At 41.4% G+C, this 21,729-nt stretch overlaps 2 protein-coding genes across 3 annotated transcripts in view; both read left to right on the top strand.

Annotated features, from left to right (window-relative positions):
• The window catches only part of gcn1 (GCN1 activator of EIF2AK4), a 128,719-nt gene extending 121,521 nt beyond the window's left edge, over positions 1–7,198 (top strand). Inside the window, exons 56-58 of the mRNA XM_043716089.1 lie at positions 5,041–5,148; positions 5,612–5,830; positions 6,774–7,198. Of these exons, the coding sequence (XP_043572024.1) occupies positions 5,041–5,148; positions 5,612–5,830; positions 6,774–6,899 (453 nt within the window). The 3' untranslated portion in view covers positions 6,900–7,198. The remainder of the gene's footprint in view (positions 1–5,040; positions 5,149–5,611; positions 5,831–6,773) is intronic.
• Positions 7,199–16,528: 9,330 nt separating this feature from the next.
• Positions 16,529–21,729, top strand: part of rab35b (RAB35, member RAS oncogene family b) — a 59,759-nt gene continuing 54,558 nt past the window's right edge. The window contains exon 1 of one of the 2 annotated variants that reach the window (XM_043716088.1): positions 16,529–16,733. In XM_043716088.1, coding sequence (XP_043572023.1) covers positions 16,682–16,733 — 52 coding nt within the window. In that variant the 5' untranslated portion in view covers positions 16,529–16,681. The remainder of the gene's footprint in view (positions 16,734–21,729) is intronic. The other variant, XM_043716087.1, reaches the window with a different exon arrangement.

Here is a 21,729-nt window from a genome sequence, read left to right as displayed (position 1 = left end):
TCAACTTTATTGTCGTAAAACATCCTGAGGATTTTCCCTGGGAGCATGATTAATGCTGAGGTATTTGAAGGCCTAGCCACTAGGATGAAACAATTAAAATTAGGGATGCTCAAGAGACAGGGATTTTTGATACACAATTGGTTTAATGATTCATTTCCATCAGTCATGCAGCAAAGTTCCACAAACAAAAAAAAAAATGCCTAGTTAAGTTTGATTCTTTGTTACTGGTTTGAATGAAGAACAATGGACAGGGCACTAAGGTGGTCAGGTACTCTGCTACTCAAATAGTCCTTTAGGATTTCTTCTATCCTCTTGAATGGGAATCTGAAAAACAAGTCTGAGTCTGACCATGGAGCCGTGAAGTCTCCATCTTGGTGTGTATTAACACCCAAGCCAGACTTGCGATGTATAATCTGCTTTGAAATGTCTGAATCTTGTCCTTTCCCTTGATTCCCTTGTATGAACACCAGCAACTTGCAACTTTATTGTAGTAAAACATCCTGAGGATTTTCCCTGGGAGCATGATTAGACAGAAATGGGCTCTGAGGAAATGGTCACCAAATGTTTTTTCAAGCAAGTTACTCTTTGAGGAATGCCTTAAATGAGGAGAGGGGTGGATGAATCTTGGGAGGCAAATTCAGAGCACAGCCTTAGCACAAGCTGATGTGATATGGGAAACGTGAATGCAGGATAGCCCCAAGGAACGCAGAGCTCTCAACAAATTGTAGATCTGAAGGAGGTTACAGGAATGAGGAGGGACAAAATAATGGGGGAATTTGATCACAGTGATGAGAATTTATCTTAAAAGTGAGCGCTTGGTGTGATCCAGGCTGATCTGGTTATGAATTACTGAATCAATTATGTATTCAACATTCAATAGCGATCATTGGCTTTAAAGAAACAAGTTGATTACCAAGACGTTTCCCAGGTCGTGAGGTGAATTTGTCTTCTCCCTAAAGAATATTCCGCAATCATTGTTTGTGCAATTGGCAACATCTTTTCCAAGGCGGAATGATATTACCTTTGGCTGCTCTTCTCAAATTCTTCAAAAGTTTCAGTTTTGGAAACATTTACCAAGGAAGTATTCTCTAGCCTGCATTGCTTCATGTTTCTCTTCTCGGTCTAATGGGATGGCAGTGCATTTTAATCTATTGTGTCACTTTCTCTAACTGTGGAGGGACTCAACTGTTGGTATGTGTCTTCTAGAAATCCTCCATCTCCTTTATGTAACAAATTCCTATTCCACCACAAATTTGCATAACCACAACTTAAGACATTTATCCAAGTGTAATTCATCTAGAAATCCACATTGGCCCACCAAACTTGAACTTCTCCCATATAGTGCAAAATTTATCTATCTAAATACTTCGAAATCTAGTAACTTATAGAATTACAAGACAACCCAATTACCCATCTTGCAAAAGCTTTTTTATGAAAAGTATTTAGTCTCCAATCTAGCTCAATACTCTAAACTGAGTCTAGACTCTAAACTCCCTCAATAACAGCTGAGTTTTAAATCTAACAAAATTACTTTTCCTATTGGGATTCAGTTGCACAAACAAATGGAGTAAGCCATTAGGGCCCATTCGCTTCATCTGTCATTCCGTACCATCATGGCTGATTTGTGTTTTGAATCCCACATTCCCATTTTGTCTTGGTAACCTTGGATTCTTGTTATGCAAGGGAACAAAACTATCTAAAAAATATTCAATAATCCTGTTTCTATTACCTTCTGGAAAAGGTTCCAAAGTCGCACAATCTTCAAAGGAAATAATTTTCCTCACCTTTATCCAAAAAGGGTGACACACAATTTTTAAATAGTGCTCCTAGTTCTGGATGCACCCACAAGAGCAAACATCCTTTCTCTGTCCACTTTGTCAAGACTATTAGGATCTTCAACTGAGTCATTCCTCACTCTTTTAAATTCCAGCAGAAATATGCCTAGTCTGTCCAACATATCCTCCTAAGACATACCACTCATTCCAGGTGTCACTCCAGCAAATATCCTCTGAACTGCCACCAACACATTTACACCTTCCTTAAGGGGACCAATGCGGTATACGTATTCTAGATGTGGTTCACCAATGCTTGTACGACTGAAAAATAATAACTTTCTGATTTGATTTATCATGGTCATATGTACTGAGAAACAGTGAAAAGTATTGTTTTGCTTGCGAACCAGACAAATCATACCTTACATAAATACATCAGAGTAACAGAACAGAACGCAGATTATGGTGTAACAGCTACAGAGAAGGTGCAGAGAAAGATCAACTATAATATATGAGCAGTCCGTTCATACGTCTGATAACAGCCGGAAAGAAGCTGATCTTGAATCTGTTGTTAGGTGTTTTCAAACTTTTTTATCTTCTATCAGATCTGTTCAGTAGCCATTGGATTAAAGGATGGAATTCCATTGGCCACCTTAATTGCTCTACCCGCATACTAACTTTGTGACCCCTGCACTGCAACACCGAGATCCCTTGACATTAAAATTCTCCTGTTTTAAGTAATATGCCACTTTTCATTCTCCCAGTCAAAGTGAACAACATTCTCCCACATTATACTCCAACTGCCTGATTTTTACCTGACCTATCCAATCCACCTGGAATCTAATTATTCTCTCTTCACAATATACTTTCCTACCTATCTTCTGTCATCTCCAGGTTACCAATGCCTTCATTCCCATCATCCAAGTTATTGTCATAAATGGTACAAAACTGAGGACCCAGCCTAAGTCAGGGTCAGGAATAATGGACCCCAGTTCTGCTCTTGGCTCAGGGCCCTGACCTCTGCCACTGACCCCCTGAGCATAGTAGTCACCCTGGATCTTCAGGGCCACTGTTATGAGGCCCTGATGCAGCCAACCCATCTCAGGTCCTGTCCCCAGCTTCAGACCTCTGCGGGGCTGCATTTGTCTCAGCTTGCCAATCAGAAAAAGACCCGTTTATGTATACTGTCTGCTTTCTGCCAGCCAATCTTCTATCCATGTAAAATGATGCTCCAGACACCGTGAGTTATTATTTTGTACAATAACCTTTTATGTAGCACCTTGTCAAATGTCTTCTGGAAATTGAAGTGCAATACAAAATATTCTTATCCTTAGTGCATAAACATTTTTTAAAGAACTTTACTAGGCTAGTTAAATATGATTTCACAAAACCATGCTGACTCCTCTTGGTTACCTTGCTTTTTTTAACTGCCCAACCAAAAAGCCCTTAATGATTTTAACACCCTTCTCACAATAAGTGTTTCCTGGTTTATGCTTCTTTTGTTGAACAGAGGAGTAATATTTCCAGAATCCAGTGAATTTTGGAAAGTGAACACCCAGTACATCTACACCTTACTAGGCATCTTTTTTAAGAGCCTAAGATGAAATCCATCAGGATCCAGGGATCAGCCTGAAGCTCATCAGGTCACTTGGTATCACTTCCCCATTTATTGTAACTTTACCAAGTTCTCTTGGCCATTCACCTCCTAATTTATAGCTATTGTTAATTGCATTTACTCTCATCGATGAATCCTGTTCTCTATGATCCAGAATTTAACTAGCAGCAGAAGTATCAAGCCTTTGAACATAGCCCATCACTAAATTTAACAATATCTAGATAACCAGTCTACAGGGGAACCTCGATTATCTGAACAAGATAGGTGGGCACTATTTCGTTCAGGAAATCGATTAAATGTCTTTCCTCTGGGGCTCGGAGTTTTAAAAGTCTGCTCCCCGTTTAGGAGACTGCAGAAGCACATAGCGTGCGAGACCCTTCCCCCAACACTGCCCACCGCCCCCATCCAACACCGCCCTGCCCCCAGCACAAAGTGTGTGAGCCCCCACCTGCCCCCCAGAGCCCTGTCCCCGACACCCCTCTGTAGAACTCCAGGGAAAGTGTGTGGGGAGAGAGAGCGGGCGAACGGTCAGTCATTTGGAGACAGTGCCTGTTTAATCACTGTAAACAAAAGACGCGATCTCTGTTGGAAACACGTCTTTGATGTCATGTTTCTATCAGGACCTCGAGATCTCCTTCGGATAATCCGATTTTTGGATAATTGGTATTCAGATAATCTAGGTTCCTCTGTATACTGGCTTTAGGATTTACACTTGAGAGCAACAAATTCTCTCTAGCAACTGGTTACTAAATGCTGCCTCCCAATATGCCAGAACTTCTCATTCTGTGAGATGCATTTCCAATACAGCTGAGGGATTTGTTCTGACAACTCGTCATTTGAAAGATGTTCTTGGCCAGTAGTATTAGAGGTCTGTCACAAATCAAGGTCTGACAGGGCAACTTAGAGTAAGTGATGACCGTCAATTTGGAAGCAGATTGAGACCATCTTACATTTGTATGAGTCAGCGTACACAGACCAGCTGTAACCTGATAGGTTCGCTTTGGCATCTGGACGAGATACTTGTGGTTTTCTCATGTGGACCAAGTAAATCCTTGTTGAGAGAACACTAGAAAATGAATTGTTAACTGCTTTATTTCCCAATAAGGTCCCATTCATTGGTATAATCATTCTTGTACAATTCCGTAATGTAGAAGAATATTTAACACATCAGTGTGTTGCCTTCCCCTTGACTTTGGGTATCTTCTAACTATCCTTTTGAATGTCTTGTCTCAGTAAAAGGTTTCATGGTAGGGGAGGGGTTGGTTTGATGGTGGAATGAATGCTCAATGGGACCAGCTGCTCTTCATTCACAGCTTTCTCTCTCTCTCTCTCTCTCTCTCTCTGATGTCTGTTTGAATTCACATCCTCTCCTGTTCCAAACAAATCTCCTTGCTTGAGTCTGTTTGCATTTCTGGCTGTTCACAGCCAGGAAATGAGATCAATGGTTTCCATGGGTGTGAGGTGTTTCTTACTTTCCAAGACAGGTTAATGAAATATTTGTTTAAAGTAAGGATCTGAAGAAATGCACATCTTCTTGTCTTTGCATATTGCAATTCATTATGGTAAACGTCATCAGGATCAAGAGACCAAGAGATTTAATATTCATCTGATCATGAAATTAAAAATGTAACATCATTTTATTTTATGTTATAGATTCCTATTGCCACAAGTGGAATCCGAGCCATGGGTTTCCTGATGAAACACCAAGTTCAGGCTGAGGGTGGAACAGTGTCTCCAAAACTCATCTCATTGCTGGTGAAGGTAAGCCTAAACACACCTAGTCGGAATATTATTCAGTAGGGTTGCTATTGATATTGGTGGAAGTAGATAGCCTCATCAGTATGCTTGTCTAGTTCTGACTCAGTTTCTGAGGAGTGAGGATTATGGAACAAATCAAATGCAATGGTTTTGGTTTTCCCAATACTTAGTTGGAGGAAATTTTTCCTCATCTCTTCCTAGATATCAGACAAGCAATATTACACTCCACAAACAGTGGAGAAGTCATGTGAAATGGTGATGGATAGTTTGGGTCAGCATATATGAGAAAACCTGACTAATTTGGAATGCTATCATCAAGGGGCAGCATGCAGTTTGAAACAGGAAGCTAACTATAGACCTTTATGGAATATCAAAGATGGTATAAATACAAATAGTGTAAAATGGTCTTCTGTCTGTTTATTAGTCTATTGATCTTGTACATAACCCACTAACTCTCATCATACAGAATTTGCAGAATTCATCGAGTGACATGAAATTAGTTGCAGAGAAAATGGTCTGGTTAGTGAATAAAGAAACTTCGAACCCACTTGACCCTCAGACAATCAAACCAATTCTGAAAGCTTTGCTCGATAATACAAAAGACAAAAACACCAGTGTCAGAGCATACAGCGAGCAGGCCATAGTCAGCTTGCTCAGGTTAAGGGAAGGAGAAGAATTGTATCAGGTATGTGGAATATTTAATAGTATTTTATATGGGGATCATTGCTTTGTTTGTGTTTGCAATTACAAATGATTCCAACGTGTTCTTTGAAATGCTTTTTTAATGGTGATGCACGGAGTCACGGTTCTGCTTTTAGGTCAAGTTGGTCATGAGACTTCCTTTTTGTCACATTGATTGGTCTTTGATTTTGGACAAAAGTGATAGATTCAAGGTTTGCAGCCCTGTTCTAGGTCCGTTCCAATGACCAGCGTTCTAGACAGGAAAACACTGATTTCAAAGCAGAGCTTTCCTAACCAGAACAAGGCTTTCTCCTCAAAATATGTTCAGTCTGGATTCAGAAGCCAGGATAAAAGGCTTAAGTGTCTTCAGCATATTGCTACCCAATTTAAATCTTCAGTAGTGCTCTGAAATACAGATGGAAGTTACAATAAGGTTTGTCTATTTGTGGGATGTGGGTGTTCTTGGCAAGGTCACCCTTTATTGACCATTCCTAATTCCCCTTGGTGACAATGCCAAAATACAACTGAGTGGCTTCCTGGACTATTTCAGAAGGCAGTAAAGGATCTGGAATGACAGGCCAGGCTGGGTAACTATTTCCCAAAGGATACCAATGAATCCAGTGGATCTTTGGTCAGCATTGCTATTACTATCTTTTCTTATTCCTGATTTATTTAATTAATTCAGTATGCATTCCCCAGTGACTTCAGACACTTCTAAATTCCAGAGGATACAGGCCTAGCCGGTGTGGCCTTTCCTCATAAACCAATCCACTCATTCCAGCTATTAGTCTTGTAAATCTTCCATATCCACTTCCGACGCATTAACATCCTTCCTTAATTATGGTGACCAGTACTGTACACCGTACTCTAGTTGCAGTCTCGCCAGTACACTGGTACACATGCTTAAAACTGAAAATGAAACTTACTTTTTTTTTCTTAAAATTTAGAATGTTTCCAAAATTCTTGATACTGCTAGTCTGGATCTATTGGCTGAAAGCTATCGGCGATCTTTGAAGAAACTTGCCGGACAGGCAGACTCAACAGAACAGGTCGATGACACTATTCTGACATGACGTTGAAGAATTGAATGGCTTTTTTGGCGAACCATCTTCACGTGAAAAGTTTTAATTTTTAATTTGTTTCAAAGTGCAGTCACCATTACGGCGGGCTGTTGGAATTGGACATGATTCTGTGTTAGCATTGCTGCACTTAATTTGTGAGAGAAGTGAATCAAGACATGGTGGTGTCATGACACAAGGGTTTCCAGTAGCAAGTATTAATGGTAGTGCAAGGGACCTGGATTTAAAGAACCAGAGAGTGACAGCACACATGCCTTCAAAAACATAAAGATTTAATAAAACTTTGACTCAGACTCTTGTGTACTCAACTTCCTTTGTGGTTGTGAATGATCTCTGTTCTGGAATCACTTCAACTTATTTTTGCACGCATATGCACAGACACGGCTATAGTCTTCTGTCAGCAAAGAAAAACTAATCCATGGGCTCTGTCCTGATTGCAGTTTTGTATCAACACATGTGGCAATGAATAAGGGTAACATGATCAATGGGTTTAGATCAGGCTAACTGATCATTGCTTCTGATACTAGGCATATCAAATATTTATTGGCTAAATCAAAAAGTCAACCGTCAATACTCGACCAATTTGTATAGGCTATACTATTGACTGTGTGCAGACAGCTGTGACTGTGTTTTGGGTCCACTGTTTGCCCAGATCTTAAAGTAGGGAGGACTGCAATTTTGCCATTTGTTTTCTTCCAATTTTCCCTGTTGTCCACTGCACAGATGATTCAACAGCCACAATGCAGGAAAGGGAAATTCAATCTCCAATGATAAAATCGTAGGTGTTGCTTGCAAAATTCCACCACTACAACCTGACTGTAAAATTAACACATCTTTGGATGAATGGGATGGCTGCTAGTTTTTACATTTAATGGCACACTGGCTCAGTGGTTAGCACTGCTGCCTCACAGCATCAGGGACCCAGGTTCGATTCCCACCCCGGGCGACTGTATGTGGAGTTTGCACATTCTCCCCGTGTCTGCGTGGGTTTCCTCAGAGTGCTCCAGTTTCCTCCCACAATCCAAAAATGTGCAGGTCAGGTGAATTGGTTATGCTAATTAGTGTTAGGTGTATTAGTCGGGGATTAATAATAGGGTAGGGGAATGGGTCTGGGTGAGTTACTCTTCGGAGGGTTGGTGTGGACTTGTTGGACTGAAGTGCCTGTTTCCACACTGGAGGGAATCTAATCTAATCTTTACTATAAATTTAAGTTGTCTCTTTATGAAGTCAGGGCAAGAAAAAAATTACTGAAACAAATAAGAAAATAATGAAAACTTGTGAGAGTTGGATTTCCTTTAGTAATATGGCAAAAGTGATAGCAAAATCTGTCCAGTCTAATCTAATTTATATACCTAACCAGTAAAAGGTAAAGTTGACATTGTCCCAGAGACCTATAAGTTGCTCTCATTAGAGAAAGAGACAGCTGATACTAAGATGAAACTGAGGGTCACCATACCTTAGGAGAGGTTGAGAGCTCCATGGTAACCTCACCTGGTGCGGGAACTGAACCCACAGTATTGGTGTCTTTCTACATCGCAAACCAGCCAACTGAGCTAACCGAACCCCAAACAAGGTAGGGATGATGGACCAAAATAAAATCATCACTAACAAAATAGACTTCATAATACAGCAACTAATCTGCGAAATCTTTGGCCTTGACCTTCCAACAGACTTCACTCCACTGACATGAATCCAACAAAATAACAGAGGAAAATAAATGCCTTTTACAGTCTTGGGACATCCAAATCACTTGAGCCAGTTTGCATGCAGCAAGGTGCCATAAACCATTAAGTAGTCAACAAACAGAATGCTGGAGAAACTCAGCCAGTTTGGCAGTATCTGGAGAGAGAAGCAGTTAACATTTTGAGTCCAGTATGACTATTTCAGAATGCTCAGAGAAATAGTCATACCAGACTTGAAACATATATTTCTCCACAAATACTGCTAGACCTGATTTTCTTCAACATTCTGTTCTTTCCAGTTTGGCAGTTAGACACTTATTGTTCTGCTATTCTCCCGTTTCAATCACTTAATCTGCCCTATCAGCAGCGTCTCTCCCCTAGCACTCATCCACTTTTGCATAAATGCTGCCTCCTCCATGCTTCATGTCAGCTCTGATGAAGAGTCATCCAGACTTGAAATGGCAGCTTGCGCTGTCCTCGTGGATGCTGCCTGACCCACTGGTTTCCAGCATTTTGGTTTTCAGTGCACTATCTCAGATTTACTCCGGTAAAGATGGGGAAGGCGTTTGTAAAGTTTATTACCATCTTTCAAAGTATAACTTTGTGCAATATTATATAAACATTATTTGTTATTTTAGCAATGTGTTATCAAACAATATGTGACGCCAATTTAATGTCTGTCATTAGGGTAGCTTGCTAAAACCTTGGTCAAGATGCAATTGACAGGAAGAAAGGGATGTACAGAAGTGAAGTAGTTCAGGAAGAAAATGCCGGAACTTTGACAGGCAGCTGAAAACATGCCACCAGTTGTGCAGCAAATAAAATTGGGTGAGTTCAAGAGGCTAGAACTGATGGAGAGTTGATATCTAAGAGGGCTAGAGAAGGTTCCAGAAATACGGTTATGCTATGGAGTCATTTAAAAAATGGGGATGAGAATTATAAAGGGTTAAGGCAATGTTTAACTGGGACCCAATGTAAGTCAGAACAGTAATGGGTGACTGAGGCTTGATGTGAATTAGGACATAGGCAGCAAGGTTTTGGATGATTCCAAGTGGGTGGAGTAAGTGAAATTTTTGGAATAATTGTCACAACTCTGGGAATAGTGCACTGGAAATCATATCCCACTATTCCAGTTGACATCACAAATTTTAAATATTAGTCTCTTTAATGCCTGACTGTGACACTATCTAAACTGATGAGGTTTCATCGTTGAACAAAACAAAAGCTTGTTTATGATAAACTTTCTGTAACGTGGCAAAGAAATGATTAACGTGCAAAATTAAACTATCCCCATTTTAAATCCAAAATGAAAGCACATTCATTCACACATGGGATAGATGAGACAAACCATTTTTTCCCCAGGAATATTGTGGGGGCAAAAAAGCCTGAAGTTTGTTAATCAAATTCCAAATAAAGATAGATGGAATGAGGTGACTTTATCACGGTAATTTTTTTTTTGTTTCATGGCAATGATAAAACATTCAAGATTAGAGTGGTGCTGAAAAAACACTGGGTCAGGCAGCATCCGAGGAGCAGGAAAATTGACATTTCGGGCAGGAATCATTGCTGATGAAGGGCTTTTGCCGAAACATCGATTTTCCTGCTCCTCTGATGCTGCCTTTTTCCAGCACCACTCTAATCTTGACTCTGATCTCCAGCATCTGCAGTCCTCACTTTCACCTAGCGATAACATGTTGTCAACTGCAGTAATTCTCAAAAAAAATCACCAGTCATTTGGACCTAGGTCATCACCTGGGTCAGTAGTTCTATCTTTTTGCAAAGTCTAAGTTACTACGTTTCCACTCAAGAAAAGGGGAGTTAACTCACTAGCTTCAGGATTTTAAGGCTGGGTAGGCTGGTACTTCTTTCACTGGAGTGTAGGAGGTTGAGAGGTAACCTTAGGTGGTTAATAAAGTCATGAGGGATATAGATACAGTTAGTGGTAGATATCGTTTCACTAGGATAGGGGGTTTCAAGAGTAGGGGACATTGTTAAGGTAGGAGGAGAGAAATTTAAAAAAGACACGAGAGCCATTTGTTTTAACAGAGGGTGGTTTGCATGTGGAATTAACTTCCTGAGGAAATGGTGGATGCGGGCACAGTTACAATGCTTAAAAGACACAAAGATAAGTACATGAATAGGAAAGGTTTGGAGGGATATGGGCCAGGAGCAGGCAGGTAGGACTAGTTTAGTTTAGGTTTATGTTTGGCATTGAATGGTTGGACTGAAGGGTCTGAGTGAGTTTTGAGAAGATTTGTAGCTCAGGTTGAGATTTTGGGTGTAGGGTCTGTTTCAGTTCTGTATGATTCTATATGACTCTATCCATATCCAAATTGCTCTTCGGCCCATAATAAACTGTACTTAAACCAATCCACAAATTGCTGGGCATATCCTTTTTTTTCAAAGAAACAAAAGTACAAAAATGCATTTTCAAAATAAAAACAAATGTCTTTTTGTAACCAATTAGTGACCAAAAAATACACTTTTTTCCTTCAAGTTATATGACTAAGACTAGTTCGTTCTCTGCAATATTGTAGTCCAAACTTCATTATTCCAATTTATCTTTCGAAGTGAAATATCTATAGTCCTTACTTTTGTTAATTTTAAACAACACAATGTACAGATGAGTGTTTATCTCAGCTTGAATGCATCCAGGTCATGCTTTACAGAGGTGGATATAAGTAATCTTGGTGACAGTATGGAAATGTGATTAAAAGTTCATCAAAAGGTCAAAAATGGCACCAAAGTCACGAACAATTGCCAGGTAAAAGTCTGGAATCGGTGATTAGGGAACAGGTTTGCAGTGGTGACCAAAAACAAAAAGGTTTACTCTTTCAATATTTAATAGAAGGAAATTTCTGCTCATGTATTTGATGGGTAATGTGGCAATTTAGAAATAGTTGAAAAAAGCTCAAAAGTGAGTAAACATGTGATGATAGTGAAAAGCATTATGCAAATTCATACTTCCTTAATATTTGAATGTAATAAGTCTGTGTGTGAAAGCTGATGCCCGTTTTGGAGGCTATTGTCGAGGACTGTGTGAATTTGAAGTATGAGGAGACAATGAATAGATCCTTGGGGAATACCAGAGCTGACATTTCAGAAGTGGGAAGAGAACCTGATTCTCTGTCTATGACTGAATAGGCAAGAATGGTAAGGAAGAGGAGTTCAAGGGTGCAGTTTACAAAAACAAAACTGGAGTTATCTCAATATTCTGAGTTAATCCTGGAATAGTGAGAAGTTTTTGATATTTTCTAATCCTGAAGTTCCTGACTATAGTATTTATTTTATATTTAATAATTTATTTTATCATACATCTTATTTCAATGAAGAATACATGTACAATATAGTATTTCAACCCGTATGTTATTTTCTCCAAGCTAGAAAAACTATAGGAAGGATATTGTGAAACTTGAAAGGACTCTGATTTGCAAAGGTCTTGCCAGGGTTGGAGGGTTTGTGCTTTGGGGAGAGGCTGAATGGGCTAGGGTTATTTTCCCTGAGGCAATGGAGGCTGAAGGGTGACCTTCTAAAAGTTTATAAAATCATGAGAGGCATGGATAGTGTGAACGGCCAAAGTCTTTTCCCCAGGTTAGGGGAGTCCAAAACTAGAGGGCAGAGGAGTAATGTGAGAGGGGAAAGATTTAAAAGGGACCTAAGGGGCAACTTTTTCACGCAGAGGGTGGTACATGTATGAAACGAGTTGCCAGATGAAGTGATGGAGGCTGGAACAATTGCAATATTTAAAAGGCATCTGGATGGTTATATGAATAAGAAGAGATTAGAGGGATATGGGCCAAATGCTGGCAAATGGGACTAGATAAATTTAGGATATCTGGTCAGCATAGACAAGTTGGACTGAAGGTTCTGTTTCTATGCTGCATTGCTCTGTGACTGTAATCAGCCTGTTCAGAGATTTGTTTTATTACATCCTTGGAACAGGTGGGACTTGAACTGGGTCAGGCAGGGACACTACCACTGCACCATAAGATTGAGCAATTTTAACAAATGAAAACAGGATCCATTCACTCTTAATGTCAAAACCTAGGAGCCTGATCCTCATTCAATATGTTCATGACGATCCTGTTTCGATGCTTTATTCCCATTCTCTCCCCGTGCTCCATATGTTTTTAAAGTCCAACAGAAAATCTTTTTTGAATATTTCAGTGACTTAACTTGCACTGCTTTCTGTGGTAGAGAATTCTGTGGTAGATGCTCTACATTTGAGTGAAGATATTTCTCCTCATCTCAATCCAAAATTGTCTAATCCTCTAACCTGAGACTGTTTCCGTTGTTCTAGACTCCCTAGCCAGGGAAAGCATCCTCCCTGCATTTATTCTGTACAGTGCTGTTAGAATTTTATACATTTCAATCTGATCCTCTGTCATCCTTCTCAACTGTGCTGAATACAGGCCCAATCGTACCAATCTCTCCTCAAAGGGCAAGCCCTCTGTGTTTGGCATCAGTCCAGTGAACCTCTGCTGCGCTACCTCTATGGCAATTATATTGTTTCTTAGATAGGGAAATCAAAATTGCACGCAATGCTCCAGGTGTGGTCTTGCCAAGCTTCTATAAGAGTACAGGGAGACGTCCCTACTTCTGAACTCAAATCAGCTTGCAATGAGGACTAGTATACCACTGCCCTTCCCAATTGATTGCTGTATCTACCTGTCTTATTTATTAATAAACCCAGATGCCTTTATACATCCACAATTCACATTTAGCCACATTGTATGCACTCAACTAAGTTGTCTAAAACACTTTGAAGTATATTAGCATGGATAGAGAATTGGCTAATGGATAGGAAACAGAATAAAGTGTTCTTTTTCAGGTTGGGGACCTGGGATTCCACAGCAACCAGTGGGAATACAACTGGTTGCAATATATATTAATGACTTGGAGGAGCAAAGCAAATGCAATATAGCCAAATTTGCAGACACAAAGATAGGTGGAAAAGCAAATTGCGAGAAGGATACAAACAGTTTACAGACAGATATTGACATGTTAAATAAGTGGGCAAAACTTTGGCAAATGGAGTGTAATGTGGGAAGATGTGACATTATTCAAATGGAAAAGGAGAACAAAAGAACAGTATTATTTAAATGGAGAAAAATGGAAGAAAGTTGAAATGTAAAGGACTTGGGGGTAGTTGTGTACAATAAAAGTTAGCATAGAACTGAGGCAGGAAGTCAGGAAGGATAATGGAATGTTGGCCGTTGTTTCATGGGGGTTGGAGTATAAAGGGTGGGGAAATCTGATTGTAACTGTACAAGGTGCTGGTGAAACCACATTTGGAGAATTGTTCTGAAAACAACAAATGCTGGAGATCACAATGAGTCAAGCAGCATTCAAGCTAACATTTTGAGTCTAGATGACTCTTCATCAGAGTTGGAGATTCTGGCAAATTGTGAGCATTTGTGGTCCCCTTATTTAAGGAACAACTTTATTTCATTGGAGACAGATGAGGGAAGGTTCAGAAAGATGATCCCTGCTATGGAGCGGTGGTCTTATGAGTAAAAATTAACAGATTGGGAATCTAGTGATTGGATTTTAGGAGAATGAGATGTGATCTTATTGAAACATATAGGATTCTTTGATTTAGTGGTTAGCACAGCTACCTTACAGTGCTAGGGATCAGGGTTCAATGCCAACTTTAGATGACTGTACAGATTTTGTAAATTCTCCCCACTTTTAAACATTTTTATTCATTTTGTGGCATGTGGGCATCCCTGGCTGGCCAGCATTTATTGCCTATCCCTAGTTGCCCTTGAGAAGGTGGTAGTTAGCTGCCTTCTTGAACCACTGTAGTCCACCTGCCGTGGGTTGACCTACAATGCCATTAAGGAGAAAATTCCAAGATTTTGACCTGGACAGTTACAGTGAAGGATCAGTGGTACATTTCCAAGTCAGGATAGTGAGTAGCTTGAAGGGGAACTTGAAGGTGGTGGTGTGCCCATATATCTGCTGCCCTTGTCCTTCTAAATGGAAGTGGTTGTGAGTTTGGAAGGTGCTGTATGAGGATCTTTGGTGAATTAGTACTGTGCATCTTGTAGATAGTACAAACTGCTGCTGCTGAGCATCCCAATGAAGGGAGTGGATGCTTGTGAATGTGGTGCCAATCAAGCAGGCTGCTTTGTCCTGGATGGTGTCAAGCTTCTTGAGTGTTGGTGGGGCTGCACTCATCCAGGCAAGTGAGTAGTATTCCATCACACTCTTGACTTGTGCCTTGGAGATGGTGGACAGGCTTTGAGGAGTCAGGAGGTGAGTTACTTGCTGCAGTCTTCCGAGCTGCTGACCTGCTCTTGTAGCCACTATTATTACATGGTGAGTCCAGTTAAGTTTCTGGTCAATGATAACCCCCAGGATGTTGATAGTGTAGGACTCAGTGATGGTAACACCATTAAATGCCAAGGGGTGGTGGTTAGATTGTCTCTTATTCGTGATGGTCATAGCCTGGCATTTGAGTGGCACAAATGTTATTTGTCACTTATCAGCCCGAGCCTAGATATTGTCCAGATCTTGTTGTGTTTGAACATGGACTGCTTCAGTATATGAGGAGTCGCGAGTGGTGCTGAACATTGTGCAGTCATTAGCAAACATCCTCAGTTCTGACCTTCTGATGGAGGGAAGGTCATTGATGAAGCAGCTGAAGATGGTTGGGCTGAGGACACTATCCTGAGGAACTCCTGCAGAGGTGTGCTGGAACTGAGGTGACTGACCTCCAACAATCACAACCATCTTCCTATGTGTCAGGTATGATTCCAATCACCTAGAAGAAACTGAGAATTGCAGATGCTGGAGATCAGAGTTGAGAGTGTGGTGCTGGAAAAGCACAGCAGGTCAGGCAGCATCTGAGGAGCAGGAGAATTGATATTTTGGGCACAAGCCCTTCATCAGTTTCCTGCTCCTTGGATGCTGCCTGACCTGCTGTGCCTTTCCAGCACCACACTCTCAACCCATGATTCCAATCACTGGAGAGTTTGCCCCCAGATACCTGTTGAATCTTCCTGTCTGTGTGGGTTTTCTTCTCCAGTCCAAAGACATGCAGGTCAGGTGGATTGGCCATGCTAAATTGTCCATAGTGTCCAGGGAGGTGTAGGTTAGGTGGATTAGCCATGAGAAATGCAGAGATAGGTCGTGAGGGACGAGTCTGGGTGGGATGCTCTTCGGAGTTAGTGTGGACTTGTTGGGCCAAATGGCCTGTTTCCACACTTCCACATTCTATTCTATTCTAGGTGTCTTAACAGGGTAAATGTTGAGAGCATGTTTCCCTCATAAGAGTGTCTAGGGCCAGAGAGTATAGTTTCAGAATGAAGGGGTGCCAAGGTACTCCTCAGGTGAGGAGTAATTTCTTCTCTCAGAGGGTTGTGAATCTTTGAAATTCCTTGCCACAGAGTACTGTGGATGCAGAGTCCTTGTAAGGCTCAGATAGGTAGATTCTTAATGAGTAGGGGTATCAAAAAGTATCTGTTCCTGTCTCTAATGGATTGCACTGCCTGAATTTAAGATGGTGTTAGCAGATTCAGTTCAAATCTGATTTCCTGGGAAAGATCACAGTCTCAGAAAACATCACTTCCAGCAGGAATCTCAGTATCTCAGCCAGATGCTCCAAGACCCCTCAGGAAAAAGCCGAGCACAGCGTCGCCGGAAAGAGCCGAACGCCTGAGCCTCGGAGAGGCGGAGCCGGAAAGAGCCGAACTCCTGAGCCTCGGAGAGGCGGAGCCGGAAAGAGCCGAACTCCTGAGCCGCGGAGAGACGGAGCCGGAAAGAGCCGAACGTCTGAGCCTCGGAGAGACGGAGCCGGAAAGAGCCGAACCCCTGAGTTTCGGAGAGACGGAGCCGGAAAGAGCCGAACTCCTGAGCCTCGGAGAGACGGGCGCAGAACGACTCCGGAAAAAGCCGAGATGAAGGAGGCCGCGGCTATTTCCGGAAGGCGGGTGGGCGGGTATCCGCGGATCGCACTCGAGTGGTTCCGGAAAGAGCCGATCCTAGCGGGAGCCGGATAGTCGCAGCCGCCCTGCACAAACAGCCGGAGGAAGCGGCGCCGCCACTGAGAGACTGAACCGAGCGAGGTGTCTGCTCAGCGCCGCTGTCATGGCCAGGGATTATGATCATCTCTTTAAGCTGCTCATCATCGGAGACAGCGGTAAGGAACAGGCGGGGAAACCGAGCGCGGCGTCGGCGACAGCGACAGGAAACAGGCCGGGCCCAAGGCCCCGATACTGGTGTCCGCACGGCCCGAGAAAGGGGAGCGAGAGGCAGCCAGGCCGCAGCCGAACGCACAGGCACTCTCCTTCTTTTGTCAGAAGTTGACTTTTGGGCCTAAGGGAGGAGTTTGTGGGTTGGGGCATGGGGAAAGATGGTTAAAGGCAAGCAAGGGAGGGGGAGTGACTGTTAGGGGACATGGGGTTGTGCCTTGGGATAAAGCAGATATACCAGCATGGTGTGTGACTAGAAATAGGACCAGTATACAAAGGAGAGAGATCTGGGAGGGAATGATGTACATATCTGATCAACTGGTTGAACTTTGACACAGGGATTTTTGGTTATGTATGTTTATGTGCGCAACAGTAATTGTAAAGTCGTCTGGAGATCGGTTAAGTGTGGTAGTCTCAGTAAGTGTTAGAAACTGATGATTGTGCTTGTATGTTGATGAGTATAAGCAACACCAGGAATAGTATAAGTGAATTCTGGAATCATTACAATGGAGAGTGATGCCACTTGTCATGAGCTGACCTGACTTCCTGCAAACTAGCTTCCAGCTTAGTTCACTGTACTCTTTTTTTTTTTCTCCTCTTTTTATTCATCTGATTCTCTTTAGAATGTCACAGTTGAATCTGCCTCCATTACACACTTAGGAAGTGCAACCTAGATCCTAACCATTTGATGTGTTGGGGAGGGGAATAAAGTCTTTGTAATTTTGCTGTTGGTTCCTTTACCAATCAGCTTAAATTGGTTTCTTCTTAGACTCAATTCCTTTTGCTATAGAGTCATGGAGATCTATAGCACAGAAGAAAGGTCCTTCAGCCCAGCCAGTCAAAAACAACCATTTAACTTTTAATCACATTTCCCATCAGTGGGACAGTTTATCTTCTCTACTGTCTAGATTCCTCATGATTTTGAATACCTGTATCAAATTCTTCTGAATCATCTCTGCTAAAGAGAAAAGATGCAGCTTCTCTAGTCTAATTATAGTCCTTCAACCTTGGAGCCATTCTTGTAAATGTTTGCCTGCACTTAGTCTTTGAATCCTTTCTGAAGTGTTTGCAGTTGATGCTGGGCCAGTATATTATGAAAGTTCATCAGATTTTATGCCTTTATTTATTAAAACCGAGGATCTTGTACACCTTTTGTTAACTGCTGTCTTATGTGTCCTGTTGCCATCAGCAATTTGTACGTATTAACTGCCATGTATTTCTATTCCTACACTATCTTAGTTCACTTTGTTTTTGCCTTTTCTCATCATCATGCCATCTTGTCCACCTGCATTATATTTTGCCTGCCTTGTGTCCATGCATTTTGCCAGCTTGTTTATTACTATCCTCCCCATAGATGAATATACATCCAAGTTTTGTCACTTGAAATGTTTTGAAAATCTGCCCTATGCAGCCAAGTCTAGGTAATTGATTTTGATCAGTAAAAACAGTGGGTTGAGTACCAGTGAGCTGTTGAGCCAAAAGACAAGGCCAGAGTTTGAGGGGACCTGGGAATGGAATCTGTAGATCTGCATCCTTGACTTCTTCCTATGGTAGAGTCGGTGTTTGTAAGAGTCCATATATTGAGCTAGTTTGTGTCAGTGAAGGCATCCTGGGGGTCATCTGTGTATAAAAGCTGAAAGAACTGTGGATGCTGTAAATCAGAAACAAAAAGAGATTGCTGGAAAAGTTCCACGGGTCTAGCAGTATCTGTGAAGAGACGTTAAGGTTTCAGGTCCAGTGACCCTCTCTCAGAACTGTTTTTTTTAAGAGGTTATCTGTGTTTTAGACATCACCCCCAACCCCATCTTTTCCCAGTGTGTGTGAGATAGCAGCAGTATGTCAGCGAGTGAGAGAGAATGTCCAGAATACCAATCCACCCTGTTTCAGAGAGTCTTAAAATTAGACTACTTGTGCAGAAAGAGTGAGCACTGACTTTTGTAACGAAAGGTGCTCAAGGATCGGTCAAATATTTCAGAGATGGGAACTTCTCACCAATTCTTGATCTTTTTATTTAATCGTAAATTTATTATTAGAGTTCTGGAACTCAATCAACAAACACATTTGACTTGGATCCCATTTCCCACCCCCTGAGAAAAAGAACAAGAAATGACATCACCACAGGAAAGATATCACCAACCCAAGGAAACCTAAACACATAAATAGAAAGCGGGCCACCAGTGCTTCATCTGGAAGCTCACAGATGTCACCTAGTATAGTGACGAAACATCTGAAAACAAACCTTCCAGCTCAGCAAGCAAACCTGCATCCAGAATCTTTTAATAGTTAAATGGAGGAAATCTCAACTTATCCAGAACTGGTTGTCAAGCAAGACATTTTCCAGGGTTGAAGAGTGTTGTGCTGGAAAAACACAGTCGGTCAGGCAGCATCCGAGGAGCAGGAGAGTTGAAGTTTCAGGCATAAGCCCTTCATTAGGAATGGGGCTTGTAGGCTGGGGGTCTGAGAGATAAATGGGTGGGGCTGGGGAGAAGGTAGCTGGGATTGCAGTAGGTAGTTGAAGGTGGGGGTGAAAATGATAGGTCAGAGAGCAGGGTGGAGCAGATAGGTGGGAAGGAAGATGTATAGGTAGGACCAAGAGGAGATAGAGGCTGATGTTAGCAGTATACTTGTGGAACTTGACTCTGTTTTATCTTGTCACTGAGACATGCCATGTAAGGCGCCATCTCCTTTAGACATCTCCTGAGGTAATATCACGAGAAGAGAAGCCACTGTAGAAGATTCTCTGGCTAAAGTCATGACATGAAATGAGAGCAGTTCCACTCAGCTAGCAAGTGGCTTTGAAGGATGTTGTGGTCAACCGTGGTAAAGGCTACAGACAGGTTGAGCAGGGATAGTGTACTGCTATCTCATCAGCTATTATTTGTAACTTTTATTGAAACTGTTTGACTATTGTAACTTCTGCAGAAATGTTTGATCCTAGTTCATTGGGGTCAGTGACGAACCTTGATACCCCAGTGATGTGAACCTTTACAGGAAATTCTGTTTCTGGTGAGCAGCTTGCTCTGAATCGTGTAAAACTGTAAGACCTGTTAAACCTGAAGCAGTGTAAAACACAGCGTGCACACTTGCTACCATGCAGCTTTGTGGGCCAATTTATTTGAAACACTGTCTAGTTTATCCTGCGACTCTTTGCTCAGTGCTGGTGATTGTTACTGAATTAATAATAGAGAATGTGTTCCAATCCCACCATGCCAATTTAAGAAGGTGAATTTTTTTTAATGTAAATCAATGAAGCTGGTTCAATTCAGTTTGTGTTTCTGAAGTGAAACTGTTGTTAAAGACCCAACTGGGTCACTAAGAACCTGTAGGGAAAGAAACTTGCTTGCTGTCCTTGCTTGGACTAACTCTGTGTTGACTCCAGAGCCATACCAATGACTTCAAGTTTGATTTCAAGTCTTGCATTCACTTGCAGATGGCATTTATCAAACCATGACAGAAGAATGCCCATCACCCCAATGAATTCAGACTTGGCAGTGCAGCTCCTATCCTGATAGCAATACTATTTCAAGTCTAAAACACAGTTCTTGTTTGAAATGGCAATTCTATACCCATCCAGCAGAGTATACAGTAACTGTGTTGCCAGGGTTTCAATAAAGTATGGGGTAGACGTGGTGGAAATTGTTGTCACACCTATTTCAATTTTGGAAGGGATGGGAGGCTGGGGGAGGAGCATCGGCACAGTTCAAGCTAGTCACTCCAAATGTGAGTAGACTCCAGAGAAAAAGCTATATTTCAGCTGTAATACAGCTATGTCTGGTAATGCCTGACCTGTCACTGGCAATGGGAACTATTTGAGGTGAGTTGTCGTCAGAATAGAAGTGTATATAAATCTGAAAGAAAATGATGACTGCAGGTGCTGGAGATCAAAGTCGAAGAGTGTGTTGCTGGAAAAGCATAGCCAGTCAGGCAGCATCCGAGCAGCAGGAGAATGTTTCAAGCATAAGCTCTTCATCAGGAATTGCCTGTGATTACTCCTCTTGCACTCCTATCAACACTATTGCAATATATATGATGCATGCTGAATAACTAAAGGCTTTGCAATTGGCTTTAAATCTAAAACAAGTTGAAACTCCAGTGCAGTGAGTTTTTTGATCATCATAAACCTTGGTTGTGTTCATGGTTAAAGCTGCAACGAATGTTCTTTTATTGGAAGCAGGGACAGAAGGAGATTGGAGATGGATTGGCTGTTTTGCTAGTTATAAAAAAAATAACCAAATGAGAAGTTTTATTCTGAAAAGATTGTCAGACATTTGATTAATCTTGTGTGGGGGGGTGCCTTTGTCTCCAGCTGAGTGCAGAATAGCCACTATTTAAAAACAGGAGGAGAATAATCTGAAAACAACGATTAGATGACAGGAAACTTTTGGGTATAGCACCTGAAGATTGTCCCCATTCATCCAATCAAGCCCCCTTGAGATCTATAAGTTTCAATTAAGTCATCATTGACATTTCTAAACTGCAGAGGATATAAGCCTAGCCTTTCTTCATAAGGCAATCCACTTCTTCCAAGTATTGGTCTAGTAAAGCTTCTCTGAATTGCTTCCAATACATTTGCATCCTTCCCTTAAGTACTGTGACCAGTACTGTACACCATATTCCATATATGGCCTCACTAATGTCCTGTATAACTGAAGCATTATCACCTTGAATTCAATTTCCCTTACAAAGAAAGTTGCACTCCATTAACTTTTCTGATTAGTTGCTGTACCTGCCTATTAACTTTGTGATTCATGCATTAAACACCCATGTCTCTGCATATCAGAGCATTGCAATCCCTCCACAAACAATATTTTTAAAATGTATTTTTGTTGAAATAGACTCACATTGATTCTCTGCTTCCCACATCTTTATCCACACGTGATCTATCTATATTCCTTCTGTAAGTTCTGTATGTTCTTTTCACATTCTTACTTGTCGTTTGTTGGA

Source organism: Chiloscyllium plagiosum, chromosome 25 (assembly GCF_004010195.1).
Source record: "Chiloscyllium plagiosum isolate BGI_BamShark_2017 chromosome 25, ASM401019v2, whole genome shotgun sequence".
Classification (NCBI taxonomy): domain Eukaryota; kingdom Metazoa; phylum Chordata; class Chondrichthyes; order Orectolobiformes; family Hemiscylliidae; genus Chiloscyllium; species Chiloscyllium plagiosum.
The sequence above is the reverse complement of the archived record's forward strand: the minus strand, read 5'-3'. Positions and strand labels throughout refer to the sequence as shown.